The following is a 20377-nucleotide window of genomic DNA, read 5'->3' as shown; positions in this document are numbered from 1 at the left end:
TTAAATCAGGGGTGTTGAACTCATTTGTTATGAGGGCTGGATTTGACATAAATGAGACCTTGTCAGGCCAGGACAGGCCGTGTCAGCCCGGGCAATGTATGTACCCATTTAAGATTAGGTAGTAGAGATATAAACTTTTTAAAGGACACAGACAAACACAACTAAAGATTGTTTTTTCTAAAAAAAACTTAAAACATGTTTAAAACATTAACACTTGTTGGTTTTAAAGGTGCTTTCTTTGTATTTCTCCCATAGGATCCAGGGAACTGGGGAAAGAAAGCTCTGGCTCTTTCCCTCCCTCCCCAGGGGACCAGGAGGTGAAGGAGCCTCAGCCAATGGAGAAAATCGAAGTTTTGCTCTGTCGCTTCTGTGCAACTGAGCAAACCTTGCAAAGCAAGCTGAGATGCAGAAGGAAGCACGAGAGAGGGAAGCAGATAAGAGCCAAAATAATATGGCTTGGGGGTCTGATAAGAGCCCTCCGGGGGCCTGATTTGGCCCCCAGGCTGCATGTTTGACACCCCTGGTTTAAATGGCTTTAAAATGTTATTTTATTATATATGTTTTAATGTGTTAGTCACCTTTGTGGCCACTGGGAGGGCAGAAAGGTGCTATATATAAAGGTGCTATATAAATGAAACAAATTTTGGGTGTTTTCGCACTGACCTTAATCAGAAGCGATGCCCCTCTTCACCGCGCAGGATCGGCGCAGATTTCGCACTAATTGCCGCGGAGCACCCGGAAGAGCCGGAAAGTCCCGCGGCTTTTGCGGCGCAAATGGAAACTGGTTTTTGGCGGTTTCCGTTTGCGCCGCAAAAGCCGCGGGACTTTCCGGCTCTTCCGGGTGCTCCACGGCAATTAGTGCGAAATCCGCACCGATCCTGCGCGGTGAAGAGGGGCGTCGCTTCTGATTAAGGTCAGTGTGAAAACGCCCATAGTTTCTGTTCTTATTGCTTGAAGTGCAGCATGTGACCAAGGATGCTTTCAGTGTGTTAAAATGTGTAGCCTCTTCAGAACCCAATCTTTTTGGGCTTTCAAGCATTCCATGAAGATCTGAAGTTAGTGCAGACTCTGGTGGCCACTGTGATGTGTTCATGCAGTCCCATTCTGTTAGTTGTAGCTTCAGTTCAAGGGCAGAGCACCCAAATGTCTCAGTTTTCAGTTCTAATGCACTCAAAGGAGAACTTCATTTTACATTGAAGTCATTTATCTCAATTATTTAAAGGTTCAGCCCATCCTTTCCCCAAGGCATCAGACAAGTAGCAACAATTCTTTATCTCTTTCATCCCTGCAACTTTTTGAGGGAGGCTCTTATTTTTATCTTCACTTACTAGATTTCATGATGGGAAATTGTGACAAGCCACTCAGTAAATCCACTGTTTGGTTTTGAATTTGGGTCTTTCAGGTCAAAGTCCAACTACTACCCCAAAACACCCCTTACCTTTTTTGAGTCTTAATTTGAACCTTGCTCCTGGGCTGTTCTAACATCCTAATCTCCCCTCAATAAACACTCCTAAATATTCTCTACCTGGTGGCCCATTCCCAGTCTTTCTCAGTATCTTGGTTGGTAACCATTATTGACTTCATCCATTGTCCATTTTGGCTAAAGAAATTTGCTTTTCCCAACGCTTGCTGAAGCCATAATACATAGGTACTCTCTTAGTGGCTAGGGAGCCACATGTGGCTCTCCGATATGATGCCAGGGGCTCTTCTGATCACTGGCTCCCAATGTTGCACCTGCCCTGTGTTCTAAGGAAGTAGCCATGGCCTTTCCTCAGTGGTACTTGTGGTTGGCATGTGGTTCCCACCTTGAACAGCCACAGGCAAAGGCAGTGCAGGATGCAACCCCACACTAGGGATGGAAGTAAACAAGTCCAGGACATTCAGTGGTTGCTGTCAAAGTTATAGTTACATTTTTAATAGCTAAAGCTTATATTATTCTGTGTTCTGAGCTAGATAGCCCAGCCTAGCCCAGTCTCGTCAGATCTCAGAACCTAATCAGGGTCAGCTGTGTTTAGTACTTGGCTGGAAGACCACCAAGGAAGTCCAGGGTTGCTACACAGAGGCAGGCAATGGCAAACCAGCTCTGAACATCTCTTGCCTTGAAAACTCTGTAGGGTCACCAGAAATCAGCTGTGATTTGACAACACTTTCCACCACCATATTATTTTGTATTTGTGTTCAGTTAGGTGGCACATAAAACTTACAGTAGTCATGTGGTTCTTTTAGTTTTTGGTAATTGCAGATGTGTCTCTTTGCAAACTACTTAGTCTACCATTGCCATGAGCTTGCTTAAAAACACACACACACTCTACATTTTTGCCACCTTTGGACTTTGACCCATTTGTGTGACTGTGTATTAAGAAGCTTTCTCTGTGTTTCAAAGCAAACAGCTTTAACTTGAAGTGAGTTTTCTTAAGACGTCTAAGGGCTTCAATTGTCCATAATTTGGATTCCGAGGTTAGGAATCCAGGATAACTGAGGTTTTTGTTATCCATTTATGAGCTTGGGAATCTCACCTTTGAGTAGGAGAGAACCAAACTCAACAAAAGCAAAATAAGTCCTTGAAGCCAAAGAAGTGGAATTTCTCCCCCTTAGGACACATATTCCAGATATCACCTGACGATCTTAGGGCTGCCCTGCAGTGATTCATGAAAACTTAAAACTCTGGCCTTTTAGGCTTCTTTATGGGAAGTGCATGATTTGTACTTTATTCTGTGTTCAGATGCCAGATATTAAACCATTCTCCGATGGCTAGTGTCTTCAGTTGGTCAAGTAACTGGGAGATTCCTATTTTCCATGTAATATCCTGACTCACAGAAAGTTGGTCTTAAGGCTTTAATTATTAAAATGTTTTATATTCTCACTCCTGATTTTGCAGCATTCCCAAGGTGATTGAAGCCAGTTAAAAATCCTGGCACAAGAGGAGCTACTGCAACATAATGATGGTGGAAAGTGCCATCAAGTCACAGCTGACTTCTGCCAACCCTGTGGGGGTTTTCAAGGCAAAGATATGTTTGGAGGTGATTTGCCATTGCCTTCCTCCACATCACAAGGTATTCCTTGGAGTTCTAACATCCAAATACTAGCCAGGGCTGACCCTGCTTAGCTTCCAAGGTATGACAAGATCAGGCTAGCCAGGGCTTTCTAGCTTAGGGCACTGCAACATACAAAGTAAGAACCCCATAAGGGAGAATGGAAACCTACTCAAACTTGTAAACCCAAATCTGAAGAAGAAGATATTGAATTTATATCCTGCCCTATCCTCTGAATCTCAGAGTCTCAGAGCAGTCACAATCTCCTTTACCTTCCCCCCCTCCCCCAACAGACACCCTGTGAGGTAGGTGGGGCTGAGAAAGCTCTTACAGCAGCTGTCCTTTCAAGAACAACTCCTACAAGAGCTATGACTGACCCAAGGCCATTCCAGCAGCTGCAAGTGGAGGAGTGGGGAATCAAACCCAGTTCTCCCAGATAAGAGTGTGTGCAATTAATCACTACATCAAACTGGAGGTGTGCAAGCCTATCTTACCCTTATAGTTCACCTGTCCCTGGGTCTACCTTAATGGCACCTGACTTACACCCAAACATACACCTTAAATACCATGCCATTACCCTAGACAGGACCTTAAGCTATAAACACAATCTTACCAATGTAGCTGTGAAAATACACATGTGAAACAGCATTCTTCAAAAATTATGTGGTCCAACTTGGGGTCCATCTGCTTACAACATTTAGATGCTCGGCTTTGGAGTTGCTGTATAGGACTGTGGAATATGATGCTTCATTCTGGATCAATAAGCCCCGATATCTACAAACTTGATGCCCAACTCAATACAACAATGAGAACCATCCGTGGATGTATTAAACTCTGACCTATAGGTTACCCATGTTGTGCTGCATTGCTCCTCTATTTCTCTGAAGACAACCCTTCGTCATGAATATATAAAGATAATTGAGAACAGAATTGCCCATCCCCAAAGGCATGGCTGTCGCAAGCCTAAGATCCAGACTAAGATCCTGACACCCAGCAATAAGACCTGCACAACTCCTGCAATTGCAAAATTTTGATCTGGGGAATGAATGGAACATGGATGTAGTCAGTTCCCCCTGATAATCCATAACCTGATAAACACCAACAAGAGGCCCTCAGGATTTGACTTGCCACGTAAAATATGAAAGACTGCTAATAGACTACAAACAGGCATTGGCAGTTGTGCAGACCTGTTGTTTAAATGTGGCAAAATACCCAGACCTGAATGTGATTGTGGTGCAGCCCATCTGTCGCAGGAATGTGTTGTGCTTCCACAGAGATGTGACAGAGCTCTTTGAACCCTCCCCAGCTGTACTTGAATGGATTGAAAATTTAGATATTAGTACTTAGAGGGATCGGTCTGCATACCGGTTGTATCAACGTGGTTATGTATTTTATATTATTATATGCTCCCAGTGTGTAAATCTGCCATACAATAAATAAATAAATAAATGACATTTATTAATTAATAGCACTTCAGTCTTGTGTGCTTTCAGCTCTAGGGTTTTTTTCCACTCCTCTCTATTGCTGATCTTGGACGCCAGTTTAGACCTCCACCCACTTCCCTAGCTGGAAAGGTGAGAGAGACCTGGGTGGTGTCCGTGTGATGTGTGTGCTGTTATGCTGTAGCATGCATAATGAACAGAAAAGTGAGCAGCTCCTTTGATTAATCTAATTGTTTACAAATTATAAACCTAGTAGACTACAGATCTTTCACGAGTGCATGTGCAGTGGTTGCAATAAAAACATACCAGTTACATTTGTTGTGCTGGCTTACATTTCTGATTCATGGTGTACATGTCGTACATTCTTATTATAGCATATGACTAAAAACCTCTGCCCGTATTTTTTATTTAAATAGTATTTAATCTCTCAAGAATTGAAGCAAGGTAGCATGAATTTTATTTTTGAATGCATTTTAATCCCACTCATCCTCTTGGGAGCTTGGGGATGTTGCCTTCCTCCATTTTATCCTTACAATATCCTTGTGAGGTAGGTTAGGCAATGGGAATGACTTGGTCCCAAGTCACCTGGGAAATTTCATGGCAGGTAGAGGTTTGAACCTGAGTTTTTCCCAGTTCTAGTCTGATCACTGTACCACTACACCAAAGTTTTCAAAAAACAAGAGTTTCATTATGGGTCTGAAACAGGACATACTGGTTACAGTGTTCTCAACAGTGTAGAAAGCTTGTTTTGTTGATGGGGAAGAGAGGTGTGAGGATGCTATGGTGGGTGCTGTCCTCTTCATAGCCTACCTTATCTTCAAAACAGTAGTGATATCAGTTTTTAACTTGACAAAAAGAAAAAAATGCTGAACTGTACCTTGAAAGCTATATAAGCTGGGAAGACAGTGATGTATGTCCAGAGAGCTGTTGGGATAGGTGTAGGGAGTGTATGTCCTGGACAGAGCAGTATGAAAAACTGCATGCGATTACCCTTTTGAACACTGCAGCAAACCTGTTCATCTTGTAAAGGTTTCTCCGTTTTGTGTTTGCTTTACTTGTAACACGCTAACCGAGTGTACCCTTCTGCATCTTGGCATGTGGGGAGGGGGTTATAATCATAACCAGTATCTGATCCAAGAAGTCATCTATGCATAAAGTATGTGCCAAAGTCCACTCTTTTTTCAAACCACAATGTAATCTTGATTAGCAGTAAACAAGGTAGTTAAAAGGTGTCCAGGGAGAACTAATGCATTTCAGGTGATCCGTAATGTGTGCCCAAAGGGGTTGGGAAACTCCAGAGTATTGGGTTTCTTCCGCCCCCCTCCCCGTTTCTTTTTTTTAAAAAACTGACCTGCTTATAAACTTTCCTTTTGAAGTCTCCCAAGCAATCCTGCTGGCCCCTTCCTTCCTTCCTCCCTCTCTCCCTCCTGCAGCCTTTAAAACCCCTACTTTTCAAGAGTGAGGGATGTTGATTATTTCACGTATGCTCAAATGACTCCTCCCTCTTCCTGAGATCCAGCCCTAAGCAGAGTACGCACTCTGGAATGACATGCATTCCTCCTTGAAGGGAGCTGGCATGGGAGTTTATGTATGAGAATCGCCAAGTTGCCTCGGCCAGGAGTACAAGAAGAACAGGAGCGGCTGCGCTTTGACTTGACACCTATGGCCGGTTCCTGAGGATCTCTGGCTTCAGCGCTCTGCTTCTCCGGACTCCAAACAGAAGTTTCCTTTGCCTCCAGAAGTCGACTCGTCATCTTTTGAAAGGCCAATGTCTGCTTCCCGAATACGCTCCCTCTTGTCTTTCTTTTTTCTCTGAGCTGCCTTGAAGAATCTAATAATGGGGCAGACGCGCTACTCAAGACCGGTATATCCAGCTCCCTCGGGTGAGTAATGGAGGGTCTAGTTGCACAGTTGAGGGTAGAGAGCAAAACTAGCAGGTGAAGTCAAAGGGTGTGTGTTTGTGTGTCTGTGTAAGAGAGAGAATGTGTAGATTGTGTAACGTGCATGCTAAACTTGGAGGGGTTTCTGATTCTCATAAGCAGCAAGAATGGATTATTTTCTTAATCCTTGAGGGAGAGGAAAAAATTGCCTTGTAAATTGTTGTGCTTGCTTGAGGTGGCTTTCCATTTGTTAGGAAACCAGTCCTTTTGATCTTGCTTGTTTTCTGCCAAATGGTCAGATGATAGGAAAAGCTGGCTTACAGAGTTCAGCCGAAAGCATAGTAACATGGTGTGTATTTGGCTGGAATCCGTCGTCGTGTCCTGCTAAGCAAGAAACAGGTGTGGAGTGAAATTTAACAGGGAACGGTAATATTTTGTTGGCTCCGTCTGTGTTAACTTGTGTTGCATTTAAAAAAAAAGTCTGTGAGCTTGCTGGGCTGGGAGTGGAAGTACAATAATTTGTCAGGAGTGGGCAGGAGAATTACTCCAAATGACGATAGATCCAATTGGGTAGCCGTGTTGGTCTGAAACAGCAGAACAAAGTTTGAGCCCAGTGCCACTGGACTCAAACTTTGTTCTACCCCAAATGAAGCTTCTGTTCTGAGGAAAAGGTGGGTTTGGGGGCGGTGGCAGCATGGAATTTGGTTCGTTTTCAGTGTCGAAAGCTAGGAATGGACCCCTTCACTACCCAGTCCCAGTTGTTCCCTTAGTGTGATAATCTGTTGTTTCATGATAACTGTACCATCATCTGGCAGCCTGGGGTTCCATCCGCAGTGCAGCCAGAATCCCACCTATTGACTTGTGGTTCCTGCACTGAAGGCCTGGGTCAGGATGCTTGAAGTTAATTGGATAATTGTGCTCTGCTGCCAATGTTTCCACTGTAATTCCAACCCCATTTATTATATTTTTCTTTAACCTAAACCCTGTAGACATGTTTCTCAAGATGAGTGACTCTTTGAGGTGCGCTGTTCGCAGATGTGGCAGATGGAGTTATTTTAACTATGTTCTGCTGTTTTGCTTTCTCTGTGTTGTATGGCTGCTGTTGTAAGCCATCTTGAGTTTAAAATTGGGTGGGGCAGAAGCCTTTAAGCTTCTTGCATGCATCATCCCGTTTCTGAGAGGCTTGTTCCGTTGTTTGGAGGAAGGTACGCTGAATATTTCTTAGCATTCTTGATCTAATAGTAACATCTTGTCAAATGAAGAAAGAAAGCAGTTCTTTGCCAGTGGTGTAATGGGGAAGAGCGTCAGGCTAGTGTCTGGAAGTGTCCAGAAGACCAAAGTTTGAATCCCCACCTTGCCTTGGAAGCCTGCTGGGTGACCTTGGTCCAGTCACTCTGTCTTAGCCTAACCTACTTTACAGGGTTGTTGTGAGGATAAAATGGAGGAGAGGAAAATGGCACAGGCTGCTTTGGGATCCTATTTGGGAGAAAGGCGGGGTATGAATGAATAAAAACAAAACAAATAAATTGTACTCATGGATTCAAGCTGTGGCTCAGTGGTAGAGCACTTGCTTTGCATGCAGAAATTCCCACATCCAGTCCCCAGAATCTCAATTTAAAAGGATCAGGTTGTAGGGGGTGTGAAAGGCCTCTGCTGATACCCTGGAGAGCCGCTGCCAGTTAGAGTAGACAATACTGACCTTAACAGGCCAGTGGTCTGATTCTGTATAAGGCAGCTTCATGGTTCAAGCTTTGAAATGCACCTATGATGACATAACCCCTAACACAGCATGTGCAATGTGTTGAATGTGTTTGATGTAGTATATAGCATAGAAAACAATCTTCCTGAAGTCAGTTTTTTTTTAAAAAAAAAAATTAGGATCATCCAAGAGATGTACCTTTTTTGCTACACAGGCAGCATAGTGTTTGGCCTTTCTCCACCCAGAGTGAATACTCTCCCACACTTGAGCATGGGGAGCAGTATAAACATTAACATTTGAGCAAGCATCATATGATGAAGGCAGTCTGATGTAATTGTGGAGACATGGGGAAAGTCAGGAACTGAGTTAAGTGTCCCTTGGTTTTTCAGATAAGGGACTGCTCTCTGATTTGAAAAGATGTGTTGTTTGCATTGATCCGCAGTCTGAGTGTGAACTTCAGCTGTGAGCTATGGATTAAACTAGAAATTTTTCATTTTTTAAAAAATAAACTGCCATAACAGTGATATAAAAGGGATATAAAAGGGAAACGACACTTCAATTTCCATTGCATTATTGGAGAAAGATCGTAACAGTAGCTTCTCCTTGACTTTATAAAGTGTTGGCTGTCTGGATAGCTTAGCCTTGTCCTCTCATCCAGTGCCAGATTTTTTTTAGTGTTTTTAAAGGGAAGAGTAACAACTCTGGTGCCTCCATTTCAAAACTTGTGGCCAAGTAAAGCTTATACTTTCTTTGAAGGCACTTTTTACTGTGGCTTAAAGTAATGTTAGTACCCAAATAAAACTGCCTGGCTTCTAGTATTTTTCCAGGTACTCATTTCATTGTTGAAAGAAACCTACACATAACCATTCTCAAGTGCGAGATGATTGCACCTTAAAGCCAATGCTCTCTTTGACTTCATAGTTAATTTCTATGTGTGTCTATATGTAAAATGGTGCAGATAGAGGTAGAAAGGTGCAGAATTGATGTACACCAAGGAGTCTGATTTTCTTAGTTGAGTTTCCCTGCCCAAAGCTGGGAGGCAGTGAGCAGCAGTACATGTAGATTTAAACCGTTGCTTAAAGAGGAAGCTGTGTTCCTCGTGAATCTTTTGTATTTCTGAATTAAGTAGTTGCATCAAAGACTGGTATTGTGTGGTCATACAGGAGTTTTAATTTCTGAGTGAGGGAACAGTCAGAGAAGGTATGCCACTTTTAAGGTTGTGTGAAGCAAAGGCCTACCCCACTCCTCACCAAAGGCCTGTAAAGAATTATTGATGGGGCACAGTCCATTGTGGTATTGGTAACTGTGTTTAGTCTTAGTATTTTAACTGTATATAAACTTTATAAGGCAATACTGCTTGGTTCTTGGGGGCCTACGCTGGGAAGGATTCTGGAGTTCTGGCCCCACTGGTGGACCTATTGATGGCACCTGGTTTTTGGCCACTGTTTGACATAGTATGTTAGTCAGAATGGGCCATTGGCCTGATCCAACATAGCTTCTCTTAAGTTCTGGGGACCACCAAAAGAGACTGTTTATTTGAAATGTGTTTAGTTTACGTGATTTTTTTAAACAATCTGAATCCTTCCTTACTCTGATAAGAGTTTTTTTGATTGAATGCTTTCTGACTTGTATCTTAGTATTTATTAAAAGACAATTGTTTTATTACATATGCTTTTGTTATAACTGTTCTTCAACTTTTGGGGTGATACATTTGTTATTCTCCTCTACTTTGGTTGCATTTTCTTGATTCATGAAGAAAAAGGAGAGGATTTTGAGTGAGGTTAAGCACTGTGGTCCCAGATAGGGCTGCCAACTCCAGGCTGAGAAATTCTTGGAGATCTGGAGGTGGGGCCTGTGTAGGATGGCATTTGGGAGAGGGAGGGGGAACTCAGCAGGGAAGTGATGCCATAGAGTCCACCCTCCAAAATCTGCCACTTCCTCCATGGGAACTGATTGTCTGGAGATTTTGAGAGAACTCCAGGGGCCATTTGGAGGATGGTAGACCTAGACGGACAAGCCATCGCAATATCGTGCACAGCTTGTGCTGATGTTTATAATGCTCCAGGAGGTGTGAGAAGGAGGTTATGTCTCATTTTAACTCCAGTCTATGGAAGTAAAAAAAGGTAAAGGCAGTGTATGGAAGTAGCTGAAGACTATTTCCATCATAAAGGGTGGTGCATAATGGCAATTGGTTAAACTGCAGATAGGTGTAACAATTTTTATTGGGGGCCTTATGCCATTGAGTCCTTTCATGTGTATGTCAGTTTGAGTAGTTGCTCACTCAGAAGAAACATTACTTGTCTCAAGTGGGAGGCTGCTTTTGGGGCAAAGTGTAGGTGAGTTGATCTGTTTTTCCTCCATGTCTTCTGGCTTCTTGGGCTGCATAACAGGTTTCCACTTATGCGCCTGGCATTGCTGGTTGTTCTTGGCTCAGTGACATCAGCCACCTACTTACTGTGCTGGTGCGATGTCCCGGGTTGGCACACACTGGATAGTACCAGCAGCAAGTTCTAAATTTAAGCTTGATTTCATGAGCAGGGTATTGGGCCTCAGAAGGAATCCACCAGTTGTGGGAGCAAACATGCTCCGCATTATTTTTATTTTACTATTTATTTTAACTAGATGGCCCAGGCTAGCCTGAGCTCATTGAATCTCAGAAGCTAAGCTGGGTCGGTCCTAGTTGGTACTTGGTTGGGGCCACACCAAAATAAAATAACAACCTCCCTTACATTATAATTGTGGACTTCATGGGTGGGGGGAAGAAGGCAAGAAAATATGGAGAGAAGAGGGTGCCAATCTAGATGATAACCTTCGCTGTCCTCAACTAAAAGCCTGGCGCAATGTCTCTGCCTTACAGGCACTGTGGAATTCAGAATGTCCTGCAGGGCCCTTATGGTATTCAGCAGCGAATTCCACCAGGTTGGGACCAGAACCGAAAAGACTGTGTCTGAGGACAGCTGGATGTCTTCGGGGCTGGGACCACCAGCAGACCGCTGTCCATGGGGCATAGCACTCTCCCAGGGACATAATGAAGGAGATGGTCCTGTAGATACATTGGTCCCTGACAACTCAAGGTCTTGAAGGCCAGTACCAAAACCTTGAACTTGACTTGGTACTCCACTGGTTGATGCCAGATGGAACAGCCTAAGTTGTGAGATAGCCAACAGATGGCTGCTGGACAAACCAATGGCAAAGCACTTTTGTTTGTCTCTTAAAACCCCTATAGGGTCCATCACCACTTATTTTAAAAGTTGCAGACAAAGTTGCAAAAGAGCATCTCTTGACTTACACTCTTCATTGGGAAGGAGAGCATCAATCAGCTGGGGAAATTGGCCCCAAAATCTAGCTGATTCAGAGACCCATGTCTCATTTGGTGGTTTTATTGTGGACTTGAGTTAACATTTTTATGTGCCATGTACTGCATTTGTATGTGTTGTTCAGAATTTCTTGCATTGGAGATGTTGAAAATCTTCACATAGAGCATGCACCATACCACTGAGCATTGTGCACCCCTCTTTTGGAATGAATCTGTGGTTCCTTATTCCTTGTCTTTTTAGAAGCAGAGGTTTGTGTTTCCCTTCTGATTGTTTCCCAGCTTCATGACTTGAACATGAAAGTACATAGAATACAATCTGAGATAGGTCACTATAATGGATTACACAACAAAAAATGCAAGCTAGTGACCAATTTACTAAGTAAATATATAGAAATCAGTCCAAAACATTCAATTATATAGATTCTTTACACAATTTTCAAAAAAGAGGAATGCAGAGTGTCTCCAGCAGCAATTTCACATTGGCTACAGCTCAGTAGCAACATACTGAGCTGTAGCTGATGTGAAACTGCTGCTGGAGACGCTCTGCGTCCCTCTTTTTTGAAAATTGTGTAAAGAATCTATATAATTGAATCAATATTGGTCCCAGGTCTGATGAAGACTGGAAAGAAACAAGTACTTAATCGATTGGCTTGTCACCACACTACTTTGGGACTTGAATATACATGTTTTGGACATTTGGACTGATTTCTGTATACTTCTTAGTAAATTGGTCACTAGCTTGCATTTTTTGTTGTGTTGAACATGAAAGTGGCATGTTCCCTGGAATGTCTTCTTACATTTAAAAAAATCACCCTCTCTCCCTCCTTATACTGCTTAATTGGGGTGGGGTGGAGGGGGGAACCTCTTGCCTTTTTAAAGAACTACCCAGAATCAAGGGCACTTTTTATGTGTTTCATCAGTTCAGAATATGTCTCCAGCAGCCTGAATAGCTCCAACAAGCCCAATCTCGTCAGAGCTTGGAAACTAAACAGTGTTGACTGTGGTCAGTAATTGGATGGAAGACCACCAAAGAGGACCTTGGTTTCTATGATGAAAAGCAACGGTGAATCATTTTTGCTCATCTCTTGCCTTGAAAAACTGTGTAGTCTGAGGTCACCATGACTCGGTTGGATCTTGATGGTACACAATTATTATAGAATATGCCTCATTTGAATGTTTGCTGAAATCTTGATCTGTTCCTGGGGGATTGTGAGTGAGAACACACCTCAGTGGGTGAGGCATTTCTAAGTAAGTGTTACCTGAAATGCCTTACTCAGAAGTATGTTTACAGCAGCAGATCTTCTCACTAACTATAAATATGCAGAAGAAATGTAATATACTATTGCATCATAAGACCTGTTCTTCATTGGTTCTGCTTTTCCCAACTACAATACCCAGGGCTTTTTTTTTTTGTAGAAAAAGTCCAGCAGGAACTCATTTGCATATTAGGCCACACTCCCTGATGCCAAGCCAGCCAGAACTGTGTTCCTGTGCGTTCCTGCTCAAAAGAAGCCCTGACAATACCCCAAGGAGACATGGAAATGTTTGAAAAAAATCTATTCCTCTGTAGACATTATGACCATCATATTAGGTGGCGAGAATATGTTGACTGTTCTGCCAATGAGAGTTGTACATCTTAAGTGCCGAGCAGTATAGACGGACCAGTGGAAACAAATGTAAATGTACTCCTAAGGGGTGACTAGCCCAATAACCAAAAGCAAAAGTCTTATTAAAACAAAACAACACACTTTGTGCCAGCTTTCAAGGTTTCCAGAGCTTTTCATCAGGTTAGATGTAGGGAAAAAATAGGGGAGGGGGAGAAAGAGTTAATAGCAAGAAGTCCCATTTGAATAACTAAAAGCTTTAACAAGTGATTAGCATTTGGGTAGCACATCAGAATTTGTTGCAAACCAGGCAGGTTAGAATACTGATGTCCCAGGTCTGCAGAGCGGTTTTTGTGTGTGAGGTTCTGGAGGTATAAACTTTATAAAGATCATTTTAGATGCCAAATGGCTTGATTGGATTAGGTGTGATATTCATTGGGGTAGCAGACATGGAGTATAATTGGTAATGAGATAGGAAACCTAGGTCTCAATTTGGTCCAGGAGGATGCAAAGAATAAATTGACATACCGTAAGTCTGAAGAAGTGAGCATTGTCTCATGAAAGCTCATACCCTGCCACAAATTTTGTTAGTTTTCAAGGTGCTACTGGACTTTTACTCTTTCTACAGCTATAAGAAACCACAACATTAAAAAACCAGTGGGTGTGGGGGGGCATTTTAGCCTTCCAGAATATTCAGTTGTTGACCTAAGAGTAGCAGTTCTCTTACAAAGGAATTTTGGAGGGAGATTAGAAAGAGAGACTGCTGAATTGCAACTGATAATGAAGCTCAATTCATCCTCCTGAGCTGAATTGAGACATAGGTTTCTTCTCTCATTATCAATGTCTACTATTGTTATTTAGCAAAACCAAGTAAGAACCACAGTTTGAAATTGTTGGTAAACAGTGGAAAACTGTGTAGCACAATAATACTATGTCAATAAGGAACAATTATGACAACAATTTCTGTATCCAACCTCTAGTATATTGTAATAAAGAAAATAAATGTAGTTGAAAAAAGGCACTGTCCATAAGATTAAAAAATAATGTCCATAAACAATATCAGTGCAAGTTCAAATACTATTCCAAAATTATCCTGAAGTGGATCATTGAAGAATAACAAAGGAATGGACGCTGCAGCCAAATCAAGAAGCTCAGGACCGGTTTCGGTAAAGACACCTTCTTCAGCTTTTAGGCTGCATCTGCAGCCATTACAGTCATGAATATGTATTGGCTATGGAAGCTCCAGTCTATATTCATTCAAGTAGACATAGTGCAAATGCTTTGTAGCTGGAATTTTTTAAAAATACTAGCCATCTACTTTCAGCCATTAAATCATAGAATCCAATCCAAGTGTTATAATGTGGGAACTGAAAGAAAATAAAATTCCAGCTATGCACATAGAAATCTAATCCTTAAAAAAAAAACCCTTTTCAAAATAAGTCAAAATAATTTCCCTTAAATTTCCCTTATCCCAGATGCATCTCTTTTCTGCTCTCCTCCCTTTTTAAATGTGTGTGTGTGTGTGTGTGTGTGTGTGTGCATGTGCATGTGTGAGATCAAGACTCAAAGAAAACCGCAAAGCAGGGTTTGTCAGAAGGATCCTCCTCCTTGGAAGTGTGCATGCACAGGAAAGCTTATACCTGGAATAAAACTTTGGTGGTCTTGAAAGTTCCATGGGACTCTTTTTTCTTGTGTGTGCTCTCTCTTTCCTTCCACCTCCCTCCCTCTCCAAACAAGCTTGGCAACGCAGGAGTAGCACCAGTGGAGGAAGCAAGAAGAGAGCAGGGTGGGGAGCTTTTTATGGTGCACGGACGTGCAGTCTCTCTTTCCTTCCCCTGTGCTTCCTGCTCAACTGAGGGAAGACAGGCTTGGCAAAGCAGCAGCAGCCCCAGTGGAGGAAGCAAGAAGAGAGCAGGTGGGGCTTTTCACTGGTGCACATGCATGTTATGGTTGCCAGGTCCAACTAGAAAATATCTGGGGACTTGGGGGTGGAGCCAGGAGCAAGGTTGTGACAAGCACGATTTAAAAACTCTGAAGGGAATTCTGGCCATCACATTTAAAGGGATTGTGCTCCTTTTAAATGCCTTCTGTTGACTAAAAATAATGGAGGATGAAGACAACTTTTGGGGCTCACAGAATTGGACTTCCTGGTCCAATCTTTTTGAAACTTAGGGAGTGATTTGAGGAGAGGCATCAGATGCTATGCTGAAAATTTGGTGCTTCTACCTAAAATAGCAGTCCCTCCAGAGCCCCAGATACCCACAGGTCAATTCTCCATTATACCCAGTAGGGATCTGTTTCCACTGACTATAGTGGAGAGCCCAGCAGACACACTTTCTGATGACCCTGAAGCAGGGGGGAGAGCTTACAAACTGGGGAATCTCCTGCCCCCACCTGAGGATTGGCAACCCTAGTGCATGCACTCTCCTTTCCCTTCCCCCTCAGAGAGGCTTTTCCACAAAGCAGCAGTAGCGGCCAGGAGAAGGACTCAGGAGATGGTCAGTTGTTCCTGGGACAGATAGCAGCCCTGCAGTGGGCGGATACAGCCTGTGGGCTGCACATTTGACACTCCTTTTCTAGATCTTAATAGGCTCATTGAGGTATTTGTGGTTTTCCCCGTCTGTGCTACACACACACACACACGCCAGTGACAGGAAAAGTCTTCCTGAGGGGCATGAACATGGCTTGTTTGCAGTGCTGGCACACACCTGTTCTCCTCCCCAGCATCCAGAGTGCAGTTGAAGGCTTCTGAAAATATTCTGTGGTGATGTCTGAATGTAGACCCCGGTGTAAATTGGTATTTGCTGATACCTCATGTGTACAAATTCATGTGCATTACCAATCAGTTATCATGCTGTGCCCAAGCTGCCATTTCACATCCTGCTGCTTGTGAGATACATTTTAGTTATGTGTATTAGGATAGTTATGAGATAGGAACCTCACTTGCAACTTGCAGGGGGCATCTCATTTTACCCTCCCTGCTATGTTCTCTTTCCCATCCTTGAAAGTCCCCCTTTGTCTTCCCCCTTTTCTGCTTACTTCTCCCCCTCCCACCCTTCAGCCAGCCTCCTTTGATCTGCCCTCCATCTTCAGCTATATTTGTTACTTATTTCATTTATAGCCCTTCTTTCTCCCAATAGGGACCCGGCAGCTTATATCATTCTCTTCCCCTCAATTTTATCCTTATAACATCCCTGAGAGTGTGACTGGGATAAGTCACTGTATCAGCTTCCATGGCAGAATGAGGATTCAAACCTGGGTCTCCTAGGTCCCAATTTAAAACTGTGTAACTGCTACACTGCGCTGGCTTTGTAGGATTATGGCTGTTCAACAGAAGCAAGCACTCAGGCTTGGGTAAATCATTCAAATCACATGGTAGCAAGTTACCCAGTGGTTGCCTTTGGGCCTAGCCCCGATGAGTCCTCCCTCAAAGCCAAAGTAGTCCTGGAAAGGGCCCTCCCCCCTGCCTTTCATTGACAGAAACCAAGGCTTGACGTTTGGCAGTGCTGTTGTGGTCGCTTAGCAATGACTACTGTGGGCATTTGTTTCTTAAAGCTACAGGTCCTGCTTTTGTCATTTAACATCCCCCCATTATTCTCATATAAAGGATCATTACTGAATCCATGCTCCCTTTGAAGATTGCATATCAATGAAGACTGGGCTCCAGACGCTATACAGTGTATTATATTAATGCCATTGTTGCCGTATCTCCTATGATCTAAATACAGAGTTTGTCAAGTTAATGATATTTATTTTTATTTATTTATATCTTTGATTTCTAGCCCATCCTCCCCACAAGTTAGAAAAGCATAAATAATATATATGATTCTTGTCAGATTTTGACTCCAGTTGGCACCTTTAAAATGAACAAAGTTTTATTCAATGTGTGAGCTTTTGTGTGCATGCACACTTCCTTGGACAAGGAAGACTGAGGAAGTGTGTGTACATGAAAGTTCACAGTTTAAAAGTGCCACTGGACTCAAAATTTGTTCTACTGCTTCAGACCAACATGGCTGCTCACCTGGATCTGATTCTCAATGTGGCTCTGTCTGTGGATACTGAAATGCAGAGACTTGGGGTCATGACCAGCATGACAGATATTTCAGCAAACCAGAGAAAAGCCATAAGGCTTGCAGTAAAATCTGAAATCTGCTTGAGCAGGGATCATTTATTTAAGCACGGATGTGTTACTAGTGTCCCTGTTTTCTTTTATAAAATGTTGGAGGGTATGCCCACTGTCTTGGGGCACTTTCTCATGAGAGATTAAAATCTACCTATTGCATTTTTTTAATCCCACCTTTCCTTCAAGGAACCTAGAATGACGAGCGTGTTCTTGCTTCCCCATTTAATCTTCTTGAGAAACCTGTGTAAAAGGTGAGACTAACAAGAAGTGAATGGCTGGTCCAAAGTTACCCAGCAAGCTTCATGGCAAAATGAGAGTTCAAGCATGTGAAGCTGGAGCTACATTTATACAGAATGTGACCCTTCAAGGTCGCTGTTGTCTACTGACTGGTAGTACTCCAGGGTCTCAGAAGGAGGTTTTTTCACATCACGTGCTACACATGCCAGGGAGTGAACTCGAGAGTGTGCAAAGCAGGTGTTCTATCACTGAGCCACGACCCCTTGCCAGGAACTCAGGCCTCCAGATTGTAGCCATATGCTCTAACCACAACAACACACTCAGCGCCTTCTGCTATTCTACTTATTTGCATATACAGACCAAAGCAATGATGGAATAGTACACTCTCATTGGGGGTCCAGTCCAAACTGCAAGCCCCTTCCTGTGATATAATGGTTGATGTCAATTTGGAAATAAAAACAGATGTTTTTCTTTCATGAGACTGCAGAGGATGGGACCAGGGTGAGGTGGGGGAGGCATATTTCCAGTTTGTACTGTGCCTGTAAAAGTGATGCTTGGGCTTTGTAAAGGGTAGAAAGCAGGAGAGAGAATCTTAAAATAGATGTTGCCAATGCAAATGAAGGTTTAATTGTCAAGTATGAATACAGCTCAGTCGTTCTTTGAGAGCTTGGGTAATGTTTTCAGTGCCAAACTAGAATCTCTGGTTTGAATCCCCACCTGCCATGGAAGCTTGCTTAGGTCACCTTGAGGCAGTCACACACTCTCAACCTAACCTACCTCACAGGGTGATGATTGAGGATAAAATGGAGGAAAGGAAAAGAACTTAAGCTCCATTGGGTCCCCATTGTGGAGAAAGCCAAGCTATAATGAACAGCTAGATTAAAGTTCAGTAGCATCTTAGAGACCAACAAGATTTTTGGGATATAAGCTTTTTGAGAGTCAAAGCTCCCTTTGTGTCATCTGACAAAGGGAGCTTTGACTCTCAAAACCTTATACCCCCAAAATCTTGCTGGTCACTAAGGTGCTACTGGACTCAATTCTAGCTGTTCTACTAAAGATCAGCACAGGTATTCTCTGAGGCTGTAATGAAATAAATGACAAAATAGTAATTTGTGGTTTTGCTATTGGTGGGTGTGTGCCTGTCCCTTCCTTTCCTTCAAAAGGTAATGCAGGAGGGGAAAAAAATCTGATTTGCAACTGAAAGTGAAGAAGCTACCCATGGCTCTGAGTAAGGCAATTAATTTGAGCTTAGAAAACTTTGTATTTATTTTTAAAAAAGAAACCTGTCCAGGTTTGCTCAGCACTGCACAAGCAGATGTGATGATGAAAAGTGGTTGAATCACCAAAGGGTGATTAACATGTGGAATTCACTGCCACAGGAGGTGGCGGCAGCTACAAGCATAGCTAGCTGCAAGAGGGGATTGGATAAAAATATGGAGCAGAGGTCCATCAGTGGCTATTAGCCACAGTTTTTGTGTATGTGTATATATATGTAATTTTTTTTTTTTTGGCCACTGTGTGACACAGAGTGTTGGACTGGATGGGCCATTGGCCTGATCCAACATGGCTTCTCTTATGTTCTTATGTTCTATTCCAAATACATTGAGAAATTAACCGTGTAATCCAAGCAGACCTAGGAATTTAGAAGCCACGGATTTAGAAGGATAGCGCTGCCGATTGCTCATCTTCTATCATAAAGAAGGTGCTTGCTCTTTTCCTCCTTGATAGTATACTAATGATGAATAGGCTGCTTGGATGTGGCTTCAAGGGGCACCATTTCCATGTTCTATTCAATGTGTGAATTGGCAAAACTGCCTTTACCAGATCAGAATATGATGCTGAGCACTCTGAATGTGGACTCTTCTTTACACATACTTAGGAAAAGAAACACGTTTCATTAACTTCTGTACCAGTTTTCAATGTCTGGAGGGTATTCATGGCTGTCATGTTTCAGCATCCATTGTAATATAGATTAGATGGAGAGTTTGGTGACTTGACTAAAATGATCCTGTTGAGGGTAAAGGCCAAGAAAGGATTTTTTTTTTCAGCGTTCTTTTCTTTTCAGTTTTCAAATGTGGGCAAGCTGTCCATTAAATATATAAACAACTACATGTGAGCCAAGCTCATGGTCTCTAGTGGGTCTCTCCCCACATTTGTGAGTTGCTATATGGCAAACAAAGTGTGATATGGAGATGGGGAGTCATAGCAGTCCTGTCTCTGTAGGATTTCAAGTGACTTATTCCCTTTACTGTTCGTTTCATTTTCCTGACCTGAAAATGTCTCTTGCAGCTACTGTTTGCCCTGTTAGAGGATCAACAGTTCCATAGGGGCTATTTCAGCTCAGGAAAAAAGTATGGGGAAAAAGGGATGATCCCTACTACCTCTATTTGCTAGAGTCTTGATCTGAATTGGGGTCTTACATGCCAGTTTAAAAGGTGGGGAGGAGATCTGGGAATTCTAAGCATGAACTAGCATCGTGTGTCAAGTTTGACCCATATTATTGTCTGGTAACTTCTTTTCTCATAGCTAGAATTGTGCTATGGTAATTGCATATTATGCATGACTTATATCATGACAGATACCCATATCTCTGTACACCTTTTTTTTTAGAGAATTGAGGGTAGAGGGAGGAGACACTGGTAGAGCATATGGCAGAATGGTCCAGGTTCAATCCCTGGCATCTTCATCTAAGCAGATCAGGTGGTAGGGGATATGAAGGGACCCTTACGTGAAGCTGGGAAGAACCACTGCCAGTCTGAGAAGATGAGACTGATCCTGATGGACCAACAGTCTGACTCGGTTTAAGGCAGGTTCATATGTTCAGTTTATGTGCTGCTTCTCCAGAGAACTGCTTGAGGAAGCTTGCAAATTAAAACAATACTATAAAATCATACAGGCTTTTAGGAATCCATAAAAACAGTATTCTAGCTAAAAGCAGATCAGTATTCTAGCTAGAAGAAGATCATAAAACATCTTAACAAGGGGAAAACCTTTACCTAGAAACCTGGTAGGTAAGGTTGGCAAGCCCCAAGAGGGAAGGCATT

General features: G+C 42.7%; 1 protein-coding gene across 6 annotated transcripts in view; it reads left to right on the top strand.

Moving 5' to 3' along the window:
- Nucleotides 1-20377, top strand: part of PHACTR4 (phosphatase and actin regulator 4) — a 132914-nt gene that overhangs the window by 75090 nt on the left and 37447 nt on the right. The window contains exon 1 of one of the 6 annotated variants that reach the window (XM_060257985.1): nucleotides 5999-6357. The exons of 4 other annotated variants lie outside the window; for them this stretch is intronic. In XM_060257985.1, coding sequence (XP_060113968.1) covers nucleotides 6312-6357 — 46 coding nt within the window. In that variant the 5' untranslated portion in view covers nucleotides 5999-6311. Of the gene's footprint in view, nucleotides 1-5998; nucleotides 6358-20377 lie in introns of those variants that run through there. One more of the 6 variants, XM_060257982.1, reaches the window with a different exon arrangement.

This window comes from Heteronotia binoei, chromosome 17 (assembly GCF_032191835.1).
Source record: "Heteronotia binoei isolate CCM8104 ecotype False Entrance Well chromosome 17, APGP_CSIRO_Hbin_v1, whole genome shotgun sequence".
Lineage (NCBI taxonomy): Eukaryota > Metazoa > Chordata > Lepidosauria > Squamata > Gekkonidae > Heteronotia > Heteronotia binoei.
This window is presented reverse-complemented; position numbering and strand designations above follow the sequence as displayed.